Raw genomic sequence first — 22,717 nt, 5'->3', positions numbered from 1 at the left:
CGGGTAAACGCAATGCAACAATAGCTAACACCAGAATTTAGAAGTCTGTGACTTTGGAAGATTGTTTGATAAAGAAACCTGCTTCTAAACACGTTAAGACAACAAAGAATAATTTTATAAAAATGTATGATCCATACCACACCACTTTAGTAATCATTAAGAGAGATGCCATTTCTCGAGATAATTTTTTTTACAAAAACAAAATCTTCATTTAATATAATCCCAATTGATATCATGAATGATTAAAAGTGACTTCGAAGTATTTTAAATTAGAACACTTTCACACTAACGATTTAGGGGGAAAACCAAAAAAACACAACTAAATGTTTCTTCAACCATAAAACAATTTTTCATGCGTAGCCAAGCACAATGAAAAAATATTACTTTTAATATACTAGGGGGAAGATAACAATCCGAAACACACGCAAAGGGCTAAATAACGTCCATTAAGATTTCTATATCCAATAACCGGATGTAATTATTAATAACCAAAACCCGATGACAGAAGCATCATCCTCCCCATGTCCTATTAAACTTACTTCAACACAGAATTATTTTGACCCAAAATCAAGCAATTGCGCCACACTAAAGTTTACGAAAGGAGGTTCCTAATTTAACAAGTTTACCAACATATACTCAAACATATAAAAATATACATTCACAGGTAAACAATTTCAAAGGCCAGCACTTAGTATGTCTTGTGTCTGAATCATTATAATTCCTAAATTGAACTCAAAAAGGTAAGAGATGATCTTTCAAAAAAAAAAAGGGGTAAGAGATATATAATTTCCCCCTACTATTAATGACTAGAACTTACAAAGCATTGAATCACAGTGGATACCTTTTGAGGACAATTTGAGCGTATCAACAGCAATGCTAGTAGTTCCATTCCACGCAGAGAATTTTTAAAAGAAATACTTACCACAAAACCTTTACAAATGCAAAATCGTAAGAAACTTTCTTCATCTAAGAGTGACCCTATTCACAGGTTGCATTTCACATATTGCACTAGTATTAAGCTATAAGTTCAAAATTGTACCTGACCTGCAAATCCGATTGCAGGCCGCCACTCGCCCTCTGACTCTGCCTACGCTCATAATCTGGATCATCTGTTGGCAACTCATGCCGGCAAACAGGGCATGTGTTTCGAATATTCAGCCATGGAAGAATGCAATCATCATGGTAATAGTGACCACAGGGAAGCTTCCTCACCTTCTCTTCCATTGAAAATTTATCCTTACAAACAGCACAAACAACGACTTCCTCTGCCAGGGTATTCTCTGTTTTTAACTCAACCAGAGGAAGATTCTCCACAGCACTTTTAGCTGCCGGAGGACTACCCTTCAAAGCATTATCATTTTCAACGAATTGCCCAAAAAGGGTATCGTATTCTGCTGCATACATGTAATCATCTTGATCGGCTATATACGCCTCAGCATCATTATTCCTTCCGATATCGTTCATTACAAATAGGATTTCCCATCGACCCACCTCTTCTCCAGGTTCTTCCTCATTAGAAAAACCCGATGCAAGAGACAATTCTTCAGCTCTATCAACCACTACGCTCGAAATTTCCCTTTCATCCACTCGCTCCTCAACCTCCTCCCATTCAAAATCCTCGTACGAAATCCTCTGACCCTGAAAACAAAGGTTCAAGGTATCCGAGACAGGATTCGAACTTTCAACCCAATTACCATCATTCTCGACATCGTCCCCTGTCACGAGTTGCAAAGCACCAATAATCCCAGGATCAGAATCCGAATCCGAATCCACATCAACAACACGAAGGCCAGTAGTAATAGAATCCGCAATTTGCATGCTTACATCCACCTCCGAAACCCGTGTATCAGATTCAACACCGAACGTCGACCACAGCTCCTCAACATAATTAGATCCAATCTCACCGCTACCTTCAAATCCCGAAACGCCCAAGTCGTTAACAGAATGCGTAAATGGGTCTAGCACAGAAAACAAAGCTCCATCGTGATCGTGATCGTGATCGTGTAAAGGATCGGTGAAGCTACGATTGTCGAAAAGATCAGTGACAAAACAACTAACATCACGGTCGGATTCGGAATCCGAGTCGGAAAACCAATCGGTCTCGAAAGGGTGGGAAACGTCGGCAGCAGCAGATGTGACGATTGAGGGGACGGTGGCAAAAGGGTTGAAATCCATGGGGTTGGGGGAATCTTCACGGCGTAGAGAAGGGATTGACGGCACCGGCGACGGTGAATTGTTGTGGGTTTGATCGGGGAGAGGCATGTTGATGTTAGGTTGAAGATGAAGTTTAGAAATGGAGAAGAAAAGAGCCATTGAAATTTTGGGGGAAGTTTTTGGGGATTTTGACGAAGTCACGTTTTCATAAATTTCTTACATTTTTTTTTTTTTTTCTTTTCTTAAATAATAAATAAAAAATAAAAAATAATAATAATTTGTATTCAAATTTGATGTATAAAGAGAGAGTAAAACCTTAAACCATGTGCTTTATAATATTAACATTCATTTTAATCTAAGTAGTTTAATTAATATCATTAATCATTTGTGTTTCGTCAATTTAGCATTAATTAGTGGGACTTCATTCATTTATGCTTTCATTTAAAATAAAATAACTTCTATATCAATTTGTTCATATTTCAATAACACCATTAGCAGTCCAATTTTCATATATATGCACAACATCTCTTTCATGGATTTACCCAATGTTATAGTTCCTTTAATAACATTTACGCAAACACAATACCATGTAATTATTTAAATGTTGTTGAGTTTCAATTGATATTAATTATTCTTTCTACTATTTTATTTTTTTCGTAACGTCATAAATATTTAGCTTAACTAATTTCATTTTAAGAAATCAAATGTGTAATTATGTTATATCGTATATTTGCGTACTAAGTATTGTAATGTTTTAAGAGACATATTACATATCAATTCTAAAACTTCGTAATCGATAATATAAAAGATGTTAAATATTAACAATAAAAAACTTTTTATACAACAAAATCATATCACGAGACTAACTAACACACAAAAAAATCACAACAATCACATTTTTCTTAACACGAGTTTTAAGTTGGTATATAAATATCTTTTTAAAAAAATTGAATAGAGGATTGAGATATATCTTGAATCAAAACCAATTGTTACAATTCTTCTTTGTTTAGCAATGAAACTTCTTAAGAATATGTGAAACTATTCATAGGGATGAAGGAGAAAGATGTTCTATTCTTTTTTTTTTTTTTTTTTGTAGAATTTGAAATGTTAAAGAGAATTTAAAGGGTTTTGAATGTAAAGAGATTTCATCTTTTTCAACTTACTTTAATGGCTACTAAAAAGTGCATTGATTAATTTGTAAACTTAAACTTTCAATTGTTTATTATTAAGTCATAAAATATATCAAATATTAATTGAAACCTTTACTTACTATATGTAACCTACGAATCTATGTTTGATTATGAATATGATTGGAATTTTCAATAGGTAGAAGGGACCAAAAAAAAAAATTTCTCCCATCCTTTTAATATGGTAAAGATAATTAAAAAATATTCAACTCTTGAATTTTAGTTTAACGTCGTCTTACCATGATCAAATGGAAAAGCAAGTTTGCACACACCATTATGGAGGAAGCTTTTGTTAGTCTTGTGGTGTGGTGTTTAAGAATATTGGATATAACCTCTCTCCTCACTCAACTTGTCAAGTTCTAGTCACATCATACCTGAATTTGTCTTTGAAGTAAAACTAACTCTTTGGGGATATTGTGGAGAGCTAAATTGTAATCATATAATTGAAAATATGAAAACGGTTGGAACACGTAAAAATTGAGGGTAAAACTGAAATGAAATCTTGAAATGTGAAAACGGACAGAAAGAATTGTCGAAGCATAATGAACTTAGTATCACAAATCAAGTCTAAAACATTTGATCAAAACATGAATGTCAAACTCCGGGATAAACACATCCAATTGTGATTCACCAAACAGCTTTTAAGGGAAAATAGAAATAGGAAAAAATTAACATTGTAAGCAAGAAGATACACGTACATTTACAAAGCTTAAATAGATGGAAAGAATCTCAGCTTGCTAGAACTACATAATATAATTCAACACTAGCTACAAAACTACTTCTTGACGTGTATATATATATACATTGCCTCTACATAAAAGAAGTTACTTACAGAGACGTGGAGTTAGGGATTCCCAATACTTGTGACAAAAGGAACCAACCTTCTATATTCTCTCCTCTTTCCCAGTATGCAGCTATCGAGAACCCGCCCAAGAATAAGTCGTGTATTTTGCAGAGCTACCTCTCTTGGAGAAGGTCCTGATTCATTTGAAACCCCCGACACAAGAATAGAACCTGGTGCTGATGTTGACACGATGCCGTATTGTAAGGGTCCGCTGCGAGCTTTGAACGATGTCTGGGGAACTAGCACCTTTTCCTCGGATCCACCATGTCCATTTTCAAAGGACCCTGGTTCGTGTGGGTGAGGACCTGTCATTGAACTACAACTCTGTAAAAGTGCTTCTAATACACTCAATGCCTCCCAGCACAATGTACTCTCAACCAACTGCGAGACAATTGCGTACATATGCGGACTTTGTGAAGCATCTACAGGAGTATGCTGGAGTAATGCCTTCAGCATCAGCAGTATCACACGCTGGTATTCGACTGGTCCTTTCTCCAGCAAGCGCAACAAGTGACCAAAAGCCAGTGCAGAGTGCTTTGGAAACCACTCATTGCAAAGTAGAGGGGAGACACAAGCAAGAAGGATCTCAATACTTTTGATCTCACCTCGAGAGTATGCCATGAAAACAGTAGCTAATTCGTCCAATGATTTTGCACGACACCATATAGAAATATTTGATGCAACCGAGCATGCTTTTTGATGTTGCTGCTGGAGTGGTGAAGCTGGTCCTGTCAGTGGATCCTTACTGAGTTGCAAGCAGAGCCATGGGAGTAGGCCAGTGATGTGCATCAAAAGTCTTGTTTCTGCATCCCCAAAAATGGAATCACAGGAGTGCACCGTAATTCTTGAAAGAACCTCTATTGAGACACCATGACTAACCGTGGACATCAGACCTTTAAGTACAAGAGGTTGCACCCCTTCAAATGTTGGAAGATTCCCAGTAGATGGAGGCAGCTCATAGCCCATTCTAGATTCAATTCGTTGGAAGTCTCCAATGTCATTATTAGTATCAAGTTCATCCCGAGGCATGCTTGAAAGGAGTACATTTTCAGTTGTTCTGTCCCGGAATGATAAACGATCAATCACACGAGAAAAGAGCTCAAGAACCTGGCAGTATACATGGACAAAATCTGTATGCATCATAGCCACACACCCCCAGAAGAGTTGAGGATAGAGTATCACCTTTTCAGGCTCCATGTTCTCAACCATTACCTGCAAGGTCAACAAGATTTCCATAATGAAACCTAAAACAGGGGGTACAGGATTTCCCAGACATCTATGTAGACAGCGAAGGAGAGATACACAGGTATCACTTGTAACACTTGGCCGCAGTGCACGGTATATCTGGTGTGAGCGACAAGCAAGGTGACGTGACGTACATTCCATGGCCCATTTTAGTGCCTCTGACCCCCAAGTCTCACGTAAATCACCTTGAAAGAAGATCGCATCCACCATACTCTGAACCAGTGCAGAAAGAAGTGCTGCACTAGGAAGTTCAGTTCTCACGACAGATGGGTCTTCATTCTCCCACATCATGCTTCCACGCTTTGATTGAACATACTTGATCAGACTCACAACCTGTTGCTTGTTCTCTCCATCATTGTTTTCAACTTCATAAAGTTCCAAGTGTCGGCCGGCAAGTGAATATAGTAGATTAACAAGCAATTGCTGGCAGTGTTCTAGAACAATGTCTTCTGAACTATCCATCGAAACAAAAGTGACATGAAATAACAGAGGCAAGTGCTCACGGAAATCTTCATCGTTCTCATATGCAATTTCAGCAAGAAGGATCAGTGCTATGTCAGCATGTGTAAGAGAATGCTGCTGATGACCCTGTAGTGCAGACTGTAGTTCTTTAGCACTAACCCCATGAGCAGCAACCCCAGAATGAAGCCCATCTTCACCAGAATTTGGCGTATCAATGAGATAGTCACCACTATCCCTGGAGACATGTCGACTGCGTATAGTTCCCGTTGAACTTCTAACACCCATTAAAGGGCCAGACATATTTACTAAAGCTGGAAGTAGCTGGCCGGATCGACCTGCTGCATTTACTGGAACAACGTTCAACTCAGGAGGCATTGGGCTTAGGGGGCCGGAGACACTTCGACCAGTTACACCAGCTGTTCTCCAGCTTAAGCTCCCACTAGCATTCCTAAGCGGACCATCAAGGGATCCACGTACAAGTAGTGGTGACATGTGCGGTTGGCTGTCCACAACAGAAGTAACTTGGGCCACTGGAGGCCCCTGAGAGAATTCCAACACAAAGTTTCCACCCAAATCTCCCTTGGAACCCAAACCAACAAGCTCAATGCTTTCTTCTAACATGCGCTGGGCCAATTGGTAGACCAGGTGATCAATAGTACGCTGAGGACATATCCGTGCTAAGTACAAACTCACACGCTTTGCAACTGAAAAATACGTGGCAAACGCACCGCTTATTTCTGCAGATGCATTAGAATCACAATCTTCAATTCCCTTGGTAATTAAGAAATCCAGAACAGGACTAATGTTCCTTGGTTTGCTAGCAATCGTGCTCCAGAGCTTTTCAATTTCATCTGGGAACTGATCCCCATGCCGCCACGTGACATAGTAAAGGCTTTTAAGAAGTCTATCACTCCAACCCGAGTCTTTGAGTTTCCAGAAATTAAGGTTCTCAATCCACGGAGCCATGCACGTGAGAACCTGATGTTGAGCTATGATATCAACTGCATCAAGTTGCCTTTGCATTATCTCCTCACAAAGCAGTTGACTCAATTCAGGGTGATCTTTTGCAAGTTTACATGAGAGCTTATACTGAAATTGTTGGTACGAATCAGGAAGGTTACCAACAACGGCTGCTCGATAGCTCCCTGACCCCTCAGTGCCATCTTCAGCCCATTCGCGAACAGAAAGAGTTTCAAGCATTTGAAGAGCATCATCACGGATTTGTCTACTAGGGTCCACAACTTTGTACAGAATTAAGCTTAAGAGCCTTTGGATTTCACATTTTGGTATCTCTTGCCGCATATATACTTCTGCCAGAACACTGAAGTAACCATCAGCTATGGCAGCATCGGAGTAGTAGCACTGAAATAGAAAAGTAGCCAATTAGCCATGAATGATACCAAATGCAAACCTCATGAGTAAAATGGTTGAGTTTGGAAGAGCCTAAACAGTTAAACCAAACCTCAGACCAAAAGTGTCATTTTTCATACAATATTCTAATAAATCAAGCAATAATCATAATCCTTACACTTGACCATATGATTCTTGTTTCAACATTATAACTCAATAATCAAAACCCTTTATATTTCATTCTTGGAGTTTTAGCCTTTTCCTTTTCCTTTGAGAGCACAAAAATATCCACAAAATGTATGAATACTGACACATCCTAATATCCTATCAAAAACTCTCTTTTCAATTTATAACCTTTAAAAGAGAACTCGGTTGAATTTAAACTTTTTCTTTTATAAGGAGCTCACAGTTGAATTTTAACAATAAGTCATAGAAGGTATACTCACCTGATCAATGCAAGCGGGAAACAGGTCCAAATTTGTTATCAGGAGATTCTTCAAAGCCAATTTTGCTAAAGAGACACGGTTGTGACCCCCTCTTTGCCTATCACGACCAGCAGTGCCACGACCACCATCGACGGACTTGGAGTATGATGGAGTTCTCGGATCAGCTGGTGAGTAACCAAAAGGAGCCCTAGGTGCAGGTTCAATAAAAAGACTATTTATCCAAGAAATGACCCTGCCACTCATTTTCCTCGCGTTATCATCAAAGCAGGGTCCATACAAGAGTGAGGCCATAGCAGTCATGGAGGCCCACTGGATTGCTTCAATTTGTTCACTAAGTTCTTTATCAAATGATATCTTATCTACTGAATCTTTCGACCGAGCATGTTGAGAAGATTTGTAACGTTCTACTTCACGTCTATAATCGCTGACCCCATCCTGGCCCCATGTTCCGCCTGTATCATCAGACCAGGAGAGTAGAAGATCAAATAACCGTTTTCTAGTTCTAAGGTCAAACTTCTCTGACCTTGAATCAACAAATTCTGGGGCTAAGGATCTCAGAACAGAAGCAAGTGAATAACGAAGAGGTTGCATTTCCTGAAAGCTCTCCAAAGGTGCTGTCAAGATTTGTTTGGTTGTTTCATCAATGAACTTGAGATAGTGACGACGAAAAACTGATTTACGGGCCAGCATGCCAGGCCAGATTTTCTCTGCAACAGTACGATATATACTTGCAATATGAGTACGAAGCTCCTCACGGCGCGGCTTTTGGCTCTGTAAGTACGGAAGTCAGTAAGTCACCATAAGAAGAAACTTTAACAGAAAGCAACTAGTACTCTGGGGAAAAATAAATGCACATCTTCCCAACATTGACCTGACTTTCATCATAATAATAAATGCAACAAACTTATTTGGCCCTCCTTAAAGGAACTTCAAGTAGATGAATGAGGGAAAAACCATGCATGTATGACATTCAACTAATTCAGCTTTATCTACAAAAATAGTTTCATTCGAGGGAAAGTAAAATAACAAAATAGATCACAAATCACAACTGGACAACTAATAATGACCAAGAAATAAATTGAAGAACAAGAAGTACCAGATACAATTGTTTAGACCTTTACTAAACAAGAAACAAACTTTTCATTGATATACAAAAAAATGAAAAATAAAGATACAAACTCTCAAATGAAGTAAAAAGAAAAACAAACAAAAGAAGCAATGAACTCCAAATAATACAAGAGCCAGAGACTAAACTACAAGTATGCCCATAATTGATAAACCAACATGAAAAATACTGATATCTCAAAAAAAGTAATTATTAGAAAACTCCTACTAGTCAGAAAAAGAAAAATTTTAGAAGAAATTAAAATGACAAAGGTAACAAAGTGGTCTTCTTTACTTGATATTCTAAAATGGTTGCTAGATATTCTAAACTGGTGACAAGTGGATTTTAATTCTTCCTTCTTCTTCTCAGTTACTTACTTGTTTTTGTTGTCTCATATGAAAATTCCATAATGAAACAATAAAGAAAAATACTATATTTCTACTGGGTCAATGTTCCAATTCCATTGTTTGGATTATACTTGTGAGTAAAAAAATTTGGCTTTAGTGAGTATTACTTCTTCTGATTCAGAAGATTCTATTTCCATTTTTGCATTATCTTGGTGCAAATTAGACAACCTTTTTGTAAGTATAGTTTATCTACACTCCCAGTGTACTTCTGTAATTATCTACACTCCCAGTGTACAAATTTTGACACTGCTTCACAAATATCATTTAATAAAGGATAATGCACCTCGATTAAATCTTGGATAATACCTTCCATTTTGGCTTTCCCTCCGTCTCCATGGAAACCTCATCAATAAAAGATGCTAGCTCGCTGAACATTAATTCACATGCTTCAAAATGCGAGTGGCCAAGAGCCATGGTCGCTGCATGCTGAAATAGGAACACTGACAAACTTCAGTATCAATAGGTAAATTTAATGTAGTTAGGTAATAAACAAGCAAACTTACAAATTCAATTTTAACAATTGACGACCCATAAGAGGCCCAAAAAAGGGAAAGGAAGATGGAAAGTTGAGGCAGAAAATTTATCTAGAAAATGTGCTCACCACGTGGGATTCTGATCCAGACTTTATTGAAGGAAAAATAAGGTGATAAAGATCTTTGGCTTTTCCCGAGGCAGGACTTTCTCTGGGAGCTGGTGGGCACGAACATAAGAACATCGCATACATTAACCACTGATCCAATTTGTTGTCTGAATCTTGAGATGGATGAGCCTTTCCACCTAAATCAACTGGTGTGACATGAGCAAGACGTTGCAAAACCTCAACCCTGCCAACCAAAATTTTGTTTACAAAGCACATCCTGGAGTAGAAACTTTCAATATTGGCCATTAAATCTCAGAGAGACATAATAGGGTTCCATGTTGGGAGCAACTCATACAAGATTAGGCCCAATTCTTTAAATTATAATTGTCAAGAAAGCATAATTTTGAGAAAGGCAATATTTACCTTGCTTCCTGAACAGAACTTGGGCACAGCTCAGAAGAGTACTTAACCAACTCACTGAGACAGCGTGCCCACCTGTTCTTATCAGGGCTTTCAAATATTATGGACTGAAGAGTAACATCTGGAGGTATTGTATCAGATTCTCGCTTCAAATCAAACGGGCGCCCAGAATCCCAGTAACAGTTTTGAACGATATCATCCTGTAGTTGATAAATCAAGTTTGACATATCATCAAATCCTAGCAGTTCGGTGGGTAAAGTGAAAAAAAACAGCAAAGACATGCAAAAAACATTGAAAGAAAAATACCCCATGCTCCTCTAGGACATCTATGATAAATATTGGTTCGGCGTCATATTTAAGAGTATAATCTGGTTGGTCAAGCATTGCAAGGTCTCGAATGTCGTTCCGCAAGGCACGTACACAGCGTAATAACTCCAATGCTGTATGCCTAATTTGACTATCCACAGAACTAAGGAAGATCAAACCAACTGCATCTATTTCAGAAGCACGAAATTCAACTACTTCTCCTGACTGATGAAATGACGGCTTCTTGAACCCATCAGTTCTTTGAACTGTGCGCTTTTCATCATGCACATCATTTTCCAAACGATCCTCAATCAAACAAGCTCTCCAAAATCGCATTAGCTCCAATAAGCGCCCCAGTGATGTTTGTATAAGAAGTGGAAATTCATCCGGAAGCCGTAAGATGAAGTTAGCCATCCCTCGCATTACTGCAAAGCGACGATGAGGAAGATATCTTACTATCCGGTTCAATACCTGAACTGCTTCTTCACGAACACCAGGATCAATACTAATTCCATGCTGAGGTATTATCTCAGTTATTTTATCACTTCTTCCAACTTCTTCGATCAAATACGGTATGCACTTCAGGACTGACCGGAATAGATATCCTTGGGACTTCTCCTTTGTTACAGAATCTGAAAACAGAATAATTAATTTTTCATTTTCCCATAAAAAATAAAAAGCTGGATCTTTTACTATAGGAAAGATAAGATCAAGTGATAAGTTTAACTTGAGTAGACAAACATTAAACTATAGAAAGAAGAGAAATGTTAAAGATTAAACGATCTAAAGTTTAAATTAGCATGTCATGAAACAGGCAAAACAATACCAACAAAAGAGACCCGAACCATTCTTGTCAGTAGCACGCAACATCTAAAACAAATATAAATTCACAAGATCCGATAATTGGAGATTGTCAACTTCACAAAGAAGAAAAGTTTTGTAGGTAGCATGTGGTTCTTCACTAACTTCAGATATAATCACAGGATTTTTTAAAATTATGTACAAAGAAAACCACGTTTATAGATTTATTAAAACTAGGATTACTTCCTGGGGTGCTGATTCAAAACCATTTAATGTTGAAGATTTTACTTTTGACTCTTATATGGCAGTTCAGACAACATAATTTAGCAGTAAGGTGTTCATCATGCCAAACATGTAAGCACCAAGTACACTTTTGTAATCTCATCTTATTATCAAGTTAAGCAGACTCTCCTATTATGCACCTCAAAGACCTGAAGCATAATAGTAAGGATTACAACATTAACAATAATAAGAACAATAATCAGGCTAGATTTCCATGGTTTATCCTTTTTCTCATTCTACTATCTTCCTTCAAACCAACATGTAAAACATGAAAACAAATTACCAATGTTGGTCCTTGAAGAAGTTAGAAGAGCCTGACTGTATATTCTATGACAAGACCTTAAAATTGATTCAATTGCTGCCTTCACCTTGGGAATATAGTGGCCAATATCATGACCTGCTAATGCAACAAAGTTGATTAGATTAAGAAAACAAAGATTTTGACAACAGAGGCTCCTAACTAGTTGGTTACCTCTAAATATCTCCAAGCCAGTGTGCTGGCCTGAAGGAGATGTAACAATGGCAAGGAGAGCACGAAGGCCGATGACTTTTGCCTCACCAGAACTATCTTGTTTTAATAGTTCCAACAACAAGTGGTTCATGGCAAAATCAAGATTATGTTCCGCAATAGTCACACAAAATTCAACTAGTTTATCATGTTGAACATCTTGAGTAAGCAATCCTTTCTTTAGAACCGTAAGCAGTTGAGATGTCACACTATCTAAGTAATCCCATATACGATTTGGGGCCTGATTAGCTGCATGAACACTCAAGTAAAACCTTAAAACCCGATGAAGACAGTCCAAGGCCATAAATCGATGATTTTTGTCCTGCACAATCAAAATAAAGTTTCGTGAATTTGGGCAATGGAAACAGGATGGCATATTTCAGTCTCCTTTTGAAGAAACTTCCCACATCAAACATTGAAAAAGTGTCAAGGATCTTATTAGAATTAGTTGAAGTTCTCATTTACCTCCTTAGTTCAAAAGTAAATGGAACTTACTCTAAGAAGCTTGTAGAGTTGCTCCATGTGGGGACTCAAGTTGTTGTGAAATATTTGAGGGTCGCCAAGACAGAGAAGAAGAGTGACCAATGGATAACCAACCTAGAACACAAAGAACACTAGCGTAAAGCACAAGAGGAAAAACAGACATGGATATGAAGAAGAATGTTAACATAAAAAATCCAAAAATATTATGACGCCATCATAGTTATCTAGCCAACCAAAGTATTGCTTAGCTATTCCCAGAGAAGACAATCTCATCAATTTGGGAAACTATCTTTTAACCAACCAATTTTTAGCAGTATCTAGCTGTTAGAAATATAATTACTTTAGCATATATTTAACTCCAAACAGTATATCCGGAGTATAGTTTAGGTAATTAAGGCTGACTCTTCAGACACAAAATTTTCATGCCAAAGAGCCAAAAAAGAAAAAACTGAAACTCCATCCCAAATTTATAGCTTTAATGTATAAAATAAAATATTGAATTTCTCACAGGAGGGAGCAAAACAGATCCCACTTACAGTTATGTGTTTGCTCTGTTTATCCATCCAATGCATCAGCTGTGTTCGAATTCGTCCAACAGCTTCATACCATAAGGTAAGTGCACGTTCGACCCCAGAAGGTGGCCATTGGCCTTTACCTCCATCTGCCAGTGGAGCAAGGATGTTTGAAAGCATGTTGCAGAGTGCATGGTGAAGCTCACTTTTGCGCTTATGTGGAGCACGATTGAGAGGGTTGGCTTTAGCCACAAAGCAGGCAGATGCATTCAGTCCTCCCTCGGTCTTAACCTAGGAATTGTAGTTGATATTATCCTATTATCTTTAGATAACTTTGCATAAATAAAAGTATGTCATTGTCCTTACATGACCTTGCATAAATAAAAGCTATATGCATACCCCAAGCTTAAGGTAGCGCATCCCATTGATGATACTAAGAGTTTCACTTCGTGCAACACTGGTGTCTATCCTACGTGTATTGAGTTCCATGAAGAAGCGTTCAGTCACAGAACTAAATCTGCAAAATAATGACACAGGCACCAATGTTTTCATCCCTTTTAATTAAAGTAAAACAAATATAAACATAAGCTTGTGATGGGAGAGAGAAGTGCAAAGCAGAACTAGTTCATACTGATCCTAAAACATTAAAATAAAGCAAGTATCAATTGACATGCATGCATGATAAACAAATGCTTACGTAAACCCGATAATTACTCCAAAAGTATTACACCCAAAAAATCCAACTCAAACAATTTTTAAATGGTAAAACAAAATTGTTTACCTGATGCGAGATAAAGCACCTAAAAGTTGTGCAACAAGATCCAAAAGAAGCCCTCGCAAATCAACTAATGATGGATATTCAACCTGGCTGACAACCCTGCAATGACATTTAACCAAACCTAAGTTTTGTTTCCTTTCAATAATGAAAACAGAAGGTATAAATACAAGCAAGTCTCCCTAGATTGTTTGCCTATAACTGGGCATTGAAGTCATTGTCTAATAATGATCATAGGTCCTGCCTAATAAACAAAGGCGATAAATCTAATAACAATACTTATAAGTTACTGGTGAAAATTGAAGAATAATAACACTGCACAAGCAAAACTTCAATGCTATCCTCCGGCTTTCTTTCTTTCTTTTCTCTTTTTGAACATGAAACGCAAAACTTTCGTTGATATTTGAAAAGTTGCAAGTTACCAAACTCCTATCCTCAGTATCAAGGCAAGACTCAAAACAAAACCACCAAAACTCAAACAAAAACAAAAAAACAAAAGAACATTTTTAAAAAAAATAAAAATAATAATAATAAAATAGCACTTACCACTGTATATGGAAAAAATCAACAATAAGGAAAGGAAATTTTGAAGTCATTCAAGCAATTACTAAATTTCATATGGTCTATTTATTTTAATGAAACGTTATACCCACGCCAAAAAGAAAATAAAAAACTGCATTGTTCATTAACTATGCCAAAGCAACCTTACCTGTCAGCATTAATTAGCCAATCAAAAACGAAGTTTTCAAGGCCAGACCAAAGCTTCTCTACAATGATAAACCGCTATCAATTAGCTACAAAAGAAAAAAGAGAAAAAAACAAAAAAAAATTGATACAACAATGTGCGCACCAGTAAGTCCTTCCTGAGGGCAGCACTCCACAAAGCGAATACACGCTGAGCAAAATATGCACTCAACTGCAAGCTAAGCCCCAAGCATGCATATCATTATAACTTCAAGTTAATAAAGCAAACATCTCTGGACAAGGGATTTTAAAGTAACCCCCATATCAAAAACACTATCCATCTCTCTATTGGTACAAATTATTTTGAAACAAAATAATAACGACAGCAATATTAAATAGTTTTCACAGAATAAGCAAACCTTTCTTTGGAAAGTAGATGCATCATTTGCACCCTTGGGAGATTCGCTGCAATGAGGGGGGAAAGAGAAAATATAAATAAACCATCAAAAGAATTTCTTTCTTTTTTCCCTTTTTTTTCTCTTTTGGAAGAAAAAGTTTTCTTTGACTGCAGTCTCTTAGCCTAGAAAAATATCTTAAAGGGCAAACATCAAGGCAAAAGGATGGAGAACTTTAAAGAACAAAAGTCAAAAACTATACAAAATAGCTCCATGTGAACATCCACACTCCCATTATAGGCCATCGTCATAATGTGTATCTATATATACATGTTTTATTATTTCATTATAATATATATTAGGAAATGGAAGGAATCTATTATTAAGCGCAACAACAACCTAGGTGCAGGAAATGAGACATCTGTTTAACTACACTGCCAATAGAAACTTCTTCACAATCTCAGTTTCCTTGACATGAGAATGTTTATCATCTTATTTTAGTTGAATTTTTCAGGAACAATTTACGTTTTATTAATTTGTAGGGCGCTGTTTGTGATCATAAAAAAATAAAGAAAATCAACACACAGATACATGCAACAAAATTACGATAAGTTGCCTGTATTCATTTTCTAAAAAGCTTCAAAAAATTAGACGTCGTCAACGAATGTTAGCTAAGCAAATATTACATAATAAATAATAAAAGAAAAAGACTTTCTCCTAAACTAATTCCAATTTTCCGTGAAAAGCAAGTTAGTGTTTGGTTCAACCTAATAAACTGACACTAACAAAGAAGGCAGACGCAAAAAGTTCCCCTAGAAACTCAAAGACACAGTTGTACAACATATAGAACAAATATATGTGTTGATTTGTTAAGGTCGTCACACAGAGTAGAAGGAAGCGTGAAAATAGAAAGAAGACTGGAAAAGTTGAGGCACCTTTCTCTCCATCGAAGAAGAGCCTCTAAAAGAGGCACAGGTGTGTGTCTCGCAACCATAGCTAAGGAATCCAGCACTTGCTCGTAGGCAGGATCCGATGGTCGAAGATATTGTCCATCCTACAAATTGGAAACAGACAAGTTAATAAAGTGGAGGACTGTTTACAAAAGACTAAAAAGTATTAGACAACAAAAATGGGCATGAAAAATGGATTTCAATACGTGCTGCCATCAGAATGCAGAGAACAACAATACAATATACTCATCAATAAGCACTGGACTAATGGCACCCAGAAAAACAGAAAACAATCTATTGGAGTTCCAGAAAATATACGCTATACAACCTTGATTCATCAGAGAGGATATTACACAAACAACCACCATCAAAAAACTTCAAATTTACAACAAAATTGATTATTATAACCCATTCTTCATCTTCTTATTTGAGATGGGGGACTAAGAGAACTGCCCATGAAATTTTCTAGAGGGGAAACAAAAGCAAAAACTGAACCTGAGCTTGAGCGGTCTCGATTCGACGCCGAGCAAGGGGGAGGAACCGCTGAAGCAGAGCATCAACTATAAGCTTAGCAGCACTTCCAGCCTTCCCGTCTTTGACCATACTCACCATAATCACACTAAGCTAGCATAAACTTCACAACCCCTCTTTCCTTGAGTAACGCTTGGATGAATCACAAATCCCCTTGATTTGGTTCCGAGAGTTCAGGGTTGTAATTTCAGAAGCCGCTCGACAAGAGACATCAAGAAGATCGCTACATCGACAAGGGTGGGTTCATGAGGAAGAAAGAAAGAAACCCAGAAAGTAAAACAGGTAAAGGAAGATGAGAGTAGAAATCCCTAGAAATCAGAAGAGAATTCAGATGAAAAAAAGGGGATTTGATGAAGAAGAAGAAGCAATGGAGCTTTGTGTAGGAAGGCGTATAGGATCTGGCGGAAACCGTGCAAGAATTCGAGAGGAAGATGCTTCATTTTTCACAGAATTTCATCATGAAGATTGAGAATTGATGGAAATTGAATCAAGAAGAAATGGAATAACAGCTGCGGATCATCTTCTTCCCAACATACAACAAATTTTCGGTCGATTTTTTATTTTATTTTTTCTCTTTTGCCAATTCAACAACTAATTTTATGTATTTTTTTCATTAACATTTTAAAAATTAGCAAAAATATAAAAAGCAAAACTCATCAATTTTTTGTTATATTCGCCATAAAGTTTTTCTTTTTATATATTCATGACAATTTTTCTTTTTTTTTTTATGTTATTAACCTATAACTTATTTTAAATCAAAAATTTGTAAAATATAAATATATACATACAAAAATATCTCCATTCCATAAATCAACGTAATCTCTAAAAATCAAGACACTATTTTGTCCGATTTTTTACTATATTTTATAAATAATTTTAATGATCGCTAAACAATTACAATGTTTATGCACTAGAGAATCTATTTAGAATATTTATTAGAATTACATAGCGTAATTAATTCTCAAATATTTGTATATTTTATTAAAAGAAAAAATGAGATGTTTGTAAAAGTAGCAAAACATTTACGATAAAATTCATGTCGTTTTTTAAATTGTAAAAGTAACAAATTTATAAATTCAACTTAAAATCGTCAATGAACCGAAAAGAAAAAACGAAACTACCCTCGTTTCGAATTTATTGCGTGCTAATTCATTCTTCTTCTTAATTTGGATAGCATTTTCATAGTTGTTTCATATATCTAATTATTTTTTATAGTCGTCTAATACTTATGTGTTGTTTTAAATTTGGTAGCCTTTTTTATAGTTTTAAAATTTGTATGATAAACTTCTCATAGTCGTATGATATAACAAATTAGTTTGTGATAGCCAAATACATTATACATATGAGCTGTTTTAAATTTGGGTAGCCCTTTGATAGTTTTTTTATATATGTCTGATAGCTTTATAATAGACTAATGACTGTCTGATACATATATGTTGTTTTAAATTTAGGTAGTCATCTGATAGCATTACTTTATGATTACCACGTGACTAATATCTTATTACTTGTACAATATCATTTTACACTTTCTAACGATCATGTGGTTACCTTCTCATTACTATTTTATACTAATTTCTAATTCGGTTTATGTTTTAAGTGATTGAAAAAGAATGCTGACAAGAAAGTCTTCACAATAAGATAACCCAGATGAAGAACGCAAATACAAGTTATAACAATTAAATAGAAATAACACACTATTAAATGTCAAATAATTAGAAATTAGAAATCAAATACAAATTATCACAAGCTAAATTAAAACACAAAATTGCAAAATATTTAGTTGTTCTAAGTTAAGGGCAATTGCATAATTATGCCCAATGGCATTTAAGTAAATTCTTCACGAGTGGCAATTTTGTAAATATCATCATCTTCATCGTTTAGAGTTTTCAAATATAAAAAGAAGCTTATGCATACATATATATATATATATATATATATATATATATATATGTAGAGGGATTTTGAAGTTGCCGCCATGGCTATTTTCTAATAAGCTTCATGGGTAGAGTTCTAAGTGACAAAGTATTCGAAATCTAACCGAATCAAATTCACAGGGAAGAGAAAGGGAGAGTGTATTGCAAAATGAAAGTTCAAATTAGTATAATTATTTATTTAGAGTTTTAATTAATAAAAACATTTAAGATTAGGTAATAAATTAACATTTTCTTTTTAGTTAAATAAAATTTTATTGTAAAGATTTGAACTTAAAGATCAGGTGAGAATTAAACATTTTAAAAAATATGGTTCAAAATTGAATTTCAAAGTTTGAATTAGGATAGGAGAAAATAGGTTGTAAATGGAATTATAAGTCAACACATTCAATTAACTAATCGTTCTTCTCAGCTGTACAACAACAAAGGCCATGGGCTAGATTTAAGTATGTACAATATGTACTTCATACACACCAACTTTTACATTAATTTTCACCTATGATGATAGTGTCTCTGTCTTTTCTTGAAACCAGAAGCCCACCTGTTCTTCCGTCTAGCAGGATCCTTTGGCAAGTTCTGAAGCATCAAAGCTCGTGTTTTTCCATCCGGTTGGATACCGTTTTCACGCATCTTTGTGTAAAGCTTTTTCGCTAAATCACTCTTGCCTCTTAAGCACATTCCTTGGATGACAACATTGTATACGGATACATCGGGTGCAGACTTCTGCAGAAGAACAATTATCAGATACAAAAAGCTCATAATTCCAATGCAAAATGTCAAAACAGTTGAATGAAAACGAGGGAGGTTCAGAAATATTGAGAGAATATCAGGAAATGTCGAATGAGATCATCGGGAAAAAAACCAACAACAACATTCAAGGCGGCAGCAGCAATAACATTAAACAATCTCAAAGTTCTGGAACAGCAGCATCACTCCACTAGTCATATAACGTTCTTGCTTATTGATCATCCTTTCAATGCTGACAAAAAAAGGTATCTAGAATATCATCTCAGCTATTTTGTGGAAGGATTGGGAAGAAAGAAATGCAAGGATATTTCAAGACAACGTCAAGTCTTCCAGGGAGGTCTTAGAGTTAGCTGCTACTAATTCCCTTTTTGGTGTAAGGATACACACTAAAGAATCATAATTTCTCTTTTCTCATTTCAAATTGGAAGCATCTTTATGTATACCCTTTGATAGGGTTATTTTGTATATCTTTGGATATTTCATTCATTCAATGATATTGTTTCTTATAAATAAAAACTCAAAAACCATAATGTGGTTAGATTGGAGGTCTCCTTTTCCAATTCAATTACATGGATTCATGATGTTTTTCAACTCACCCTTGGAAAATAGAGTATTGAATTAATTTGCATGGAAGACATAAATTTACCAAAGATGGAAGGAGAACTACGGGGGGGAAAGTTAGAACTAAATTTCTATTGGGGAAGATCTGTGTGCCTTTAAAATAGTACAAAGATACAGAACCAACACAGTTATAGAATTAAGCACTTACATTTAGAAGTAGTTCCACTTCATCCCATAAAGATCCCCAAATGCAGCATCTGATAAGTGACAAATGAGTGAAGGTATCGGGAGTGTGCTTCTGGTGAACCATGCGTTCATAAACTTGCAATGCAATTTCAGGCTTCCTAGCCATCTCACATGCAGTCATAACAATGTTATATGATGATGTCGAAATTGACAGACCAGAAACCTCCATTTCCCATAAAATTTGGACCGCTCTTTCCCATAACCCAAGCTTTGAACAAGACATTAGAATAGTGTTGTAAATATGTATATTCAATTGGACCTTCTCTCTTTTCACAAACTCAAAGAGATGAATGGCATCACTGTAGCGGTTAGCTTTGTAAAGAGCACCAAGTAGTGCATTCCATGTATAAACATCAGGTGAATGACCCATAGATTTCATCACATTGTATACGCTGAATGCTAAAGTGACCTCCTTAGCTTTTCCTAAAGCATTGATCAAGGCATTAAATGAAACCGAATTAGGTTGAAGTCCACATTTCAACATGTCTTGAAAGACTCTTAAAGCAAAATCCCACTTCCCCTCCTTTGAAGATGCACCAATAATAGCTTGCATCGTATCGTTACCTGGTTTAAAAGAATTTTGAACCATCTTTACATAGGTGTCAATTGCAAGTTCATTCTGGTTACATCGAACAAAAGTGCTCACCAATAGAGAATAAGTTATGCGGGTTGCACTACAACCATTTTTCTCCATTAGTCTCCATGTTCTCTCAGCTTCAACCCAATTATTATCTTTACCACATATTGATATCATTGTGTTGTAAACAATTGCATCAAACTGTGCTAAGACACATTGATGCTCCCATGCCTTAAACATCTCAAGAGCAGAAAGAAATCCATGAGCATTTGCAACTGCTTTGAGTACAAGGCTATAAGTGTGTCCTGTTGATAACTCATTCAACTTCATAAACTCGAAGATTCTTAAACCATCAGCAAATAGCTCATTCCTCAAAAGACAAGCTAAAAGTGAATTTAAAGCATGCAGACTTGGCAGAAGACCAGCTAATTGCATGGACCTCAATAACTCCAATGCACTTCTAACCTTATTTTTTCTACTGAGAATTAAAATACGCTTTGATAGCATAACTTTATCAGTTTCCTCAAGAAAATGCAGCTTGCTTTCATTTTCCAAAACCTTCCCTTCTAAGATTTTGGGCTGGTTTACATCTTCAGATTGAAAGGTTGCCTCATCCTGATGTGCTATGTCTCCCCAAGGAGGCAATTTCCACTCACGAGAGGATTCTTCAACTCCTTCGTCAATGACCAATTCAATTGCTTCATCCTCTCCACAATTCACGCCCCTTGTAGACTGAACCACCAAATTCAACCGTGGAGTACTCCTTGGTAACACCGAAACTGCATTACCATCATACATAATCGTACATCTCATCCATGATTTCAACATTGGATTAACATTTATACATTGACGCAAACGCTTATCCTCCCTTCTAAAAGGGTAATGTGAATCATGTTGGTAATTAAACTCATTCAACAAAACCAGAGTAGGAGATGAATTTCCTAGCACTCCTCTCATAACTTTCTAAACACAAAAAGAACAGCGAAGCTTACAATCCAGGTGTAACCATTCAAAATCAGTGAGCCTGCAGAAGAAGAAAACAGTCACTAAGAACAAGAGAAATTTCAAACCTCCTTGAAAAGAAACAGACAAAATAATCTTACCCAAAAGATTAAAACAAAACCCCACTACATCAAATGCAAAAACAATTTGGTAGCCTACAATGAACGAAGGATTTTCCCCATAACCCACCATTCTGTTCTCAAATTTTTATTGTCGGTCCGAGTGATAAATTGGAACTGAAAAACAAAAAATAATGGCAATGCTTAAGTGGAGATAACTGACCAGACCACACACTTCGAGTCCTTCTCCTCATCATTGAAAGAATTACTCTAGCGCCATAATGGAGCGACCGTGCAAATTAGGTAACCCATTTTCACTCATGAAGTCATCCGTCAGTGACTGAATCAGAGTTTTACGAAATGGGTTCAGGCCCTTTCAGTTCTGTAAGGGACCAAGTGTGATGGAGAGAGCATCGACCATGGAGGAGCTTCCACGAGAGTGACAAGTGTGACCGGCAAAATCGGAGGAGATGATTTTTGCTGGCAGAGGAAATGAGGAGGTGAGGAGACGTTTGGAAGGCTGGAAAGAGAGTCTGCTAAGGGGGGCTGGGAAGAGAAGATAGGGGCTTTTATATATATATACATTATAACCGGCCAACCCGACCTTGCCTGTCTGACTCATTTTCTAACCCAACTCAATCTTATGTCGACTCATTTGCTAACCCAACTCGTCGACTCATTTGTTAACCCAACTCAACCTCAATCCTATGTCGACTCATTTGCTAACCCAACTCATCGACTCATTTGCTAACCCAACTCAACTCATTTGCTAACCCAACTCGTCGACTCATTTGCTAACCCAACTCAACCTCAATCCTATGTCGACTCATTTGCTAACCCAACTCATCGACTCATTTGCTAACCCAACTCAACCTCAATCCTATGTTGACTCATTTGCTAACCCAACTCATCGACTCATTTGCTAACCCAACTCAACCCTTATGTCATGTTATTCAAAACATAAGGCATTTGATTTGACATATAGTATTGATCTTACTCTATAAAATTGTTATTCATTTTGATTACCAAATAAATCATTTAAAACAATATTTGTAAATTGTTTTTGGTAATTTTAGTTAGTCAAATAAATCATTTAAAACAATATTTGTAAATTGTTTTTGGTAATTTTAGTTAGTCTTATCCCAAATTCAATCTTATATTGAATTT

At 36.4% G+C, this 22,717-nt stretch overlaps 3 protein-coding genes across 4 annotated transcripts; all 3 read right to left on the bottom strand.

Annotated features, from left to right (window-relative positions):
* Nucleotides 1–631: 631 nt before the first annotated feature.
* Nucleotides 632–2,359, bottom strand: LOC101208708. The gene has a single exon (XM_004141432.3). It carries the CDS (start codon nt 2,311–2,313, stop codon nt 1,015–1,017), a length of 1,299 nt encoding a protein of 432 aa, XP_004141480.2. The 5' UTR covers nt 2,314–2,359; the 3' UTR covers nt 632–1,014.
* Nucleotides 2,360–3,870: 1,511 nt separating this feature from the next.
* Nucleotides 3,871–17,003, bottom strand: LOC101217979 (cell polarity protein mor2). Its single transcript, XM_004141550.3, has 17 exons — nt 16,392–17,003; nt 15,882–16,000; nt 14,971–15,016; nt 14,718–14,790; nt 14,577–14,634; nt 13,874–13,969; nt 13,492–13,609; nt 13,117–13,383; nt 12,593–12,694; nt 12,062–12,419; nt 11,873–11,986; nt 10,507–11,138; nt 10,204–10,400; nt 9,802–10,024; nt 9,507–9,626; nt 7,689–8,459; nt 3,871–7,254 (listed from the first exon to the last, which is right to left on the bottom strand). Exons 1-17 carry the CDS (start codon nt 16,506–16,508, stop codon nt 4,186–4,188), a joined length of 6,480 nt encoding a protein of 2,159 aa, XP_004141598.1. The 5' UTR covers nt 16,509–17,003; the 3' UTR covers nt 3,871–4,185.
* Nucleotides 17,004–18,705: 1,702 nt separating this feature from the next.
* Nucleotides 18,706–22,117, bottom strand: LOC101217741 (pentatricopeptide repeat-containing protein At3g29290). Of its 2 annotated transcripts, XR_004217031.1 has the most exons (4): nt 21,774–22,117; nt 19,875–21,513; nt 19,225–19,337; nt 18,944–19,081 (listed from the first exon to the last, which is right to left on the bottom strand). XR_004217031.1 is itself a non-coding variant. In XM_004141549.3 (3 exons), the coding sequence occupies exons 2-3, from the start codon at nt 21,444–21,446 to the stop codon at nt 18,851–18,853; spliced, it is 1,803 nt and encodes a 600-aa protein (XP_004141597.1). In that variant the 5' UTR covers nt 21,447–21,513; nt 21,774–22,116; the 3' UTR covers nt 18,706–18,850. The 2 variants fall into 2 exon arrangements, 1 of the variants encoding a protein (XP_004141597.1); XM_004141549.3 differs by lacking the exon at nt 19,225–19,337 and having other exon boundaries at nt 18,706–19,081; nt 21,774–22,116.
* Nucleotides 22,118–22,717: the final 600 nt, after the last annotated feature.

This window comes from Cucumis sativus, chromosome 5 (assembly GCF_000004075.3).
Source record: "Cucumis sativus cultivar 9930 chromosome 5, Cucumber_9930_V3, whole genome shotgun sequence".
Classification (NCBI taxonomy): Eukaryota; Viridiplantae; Streptophyta; class Magnoliopsida; order Cucurbitales; family Cucurbitaceae; genus Cucumis; species Cucumis sativus.
This window is presented reverse-complemented; position numbering and strand designations above follow the sequence as displayed.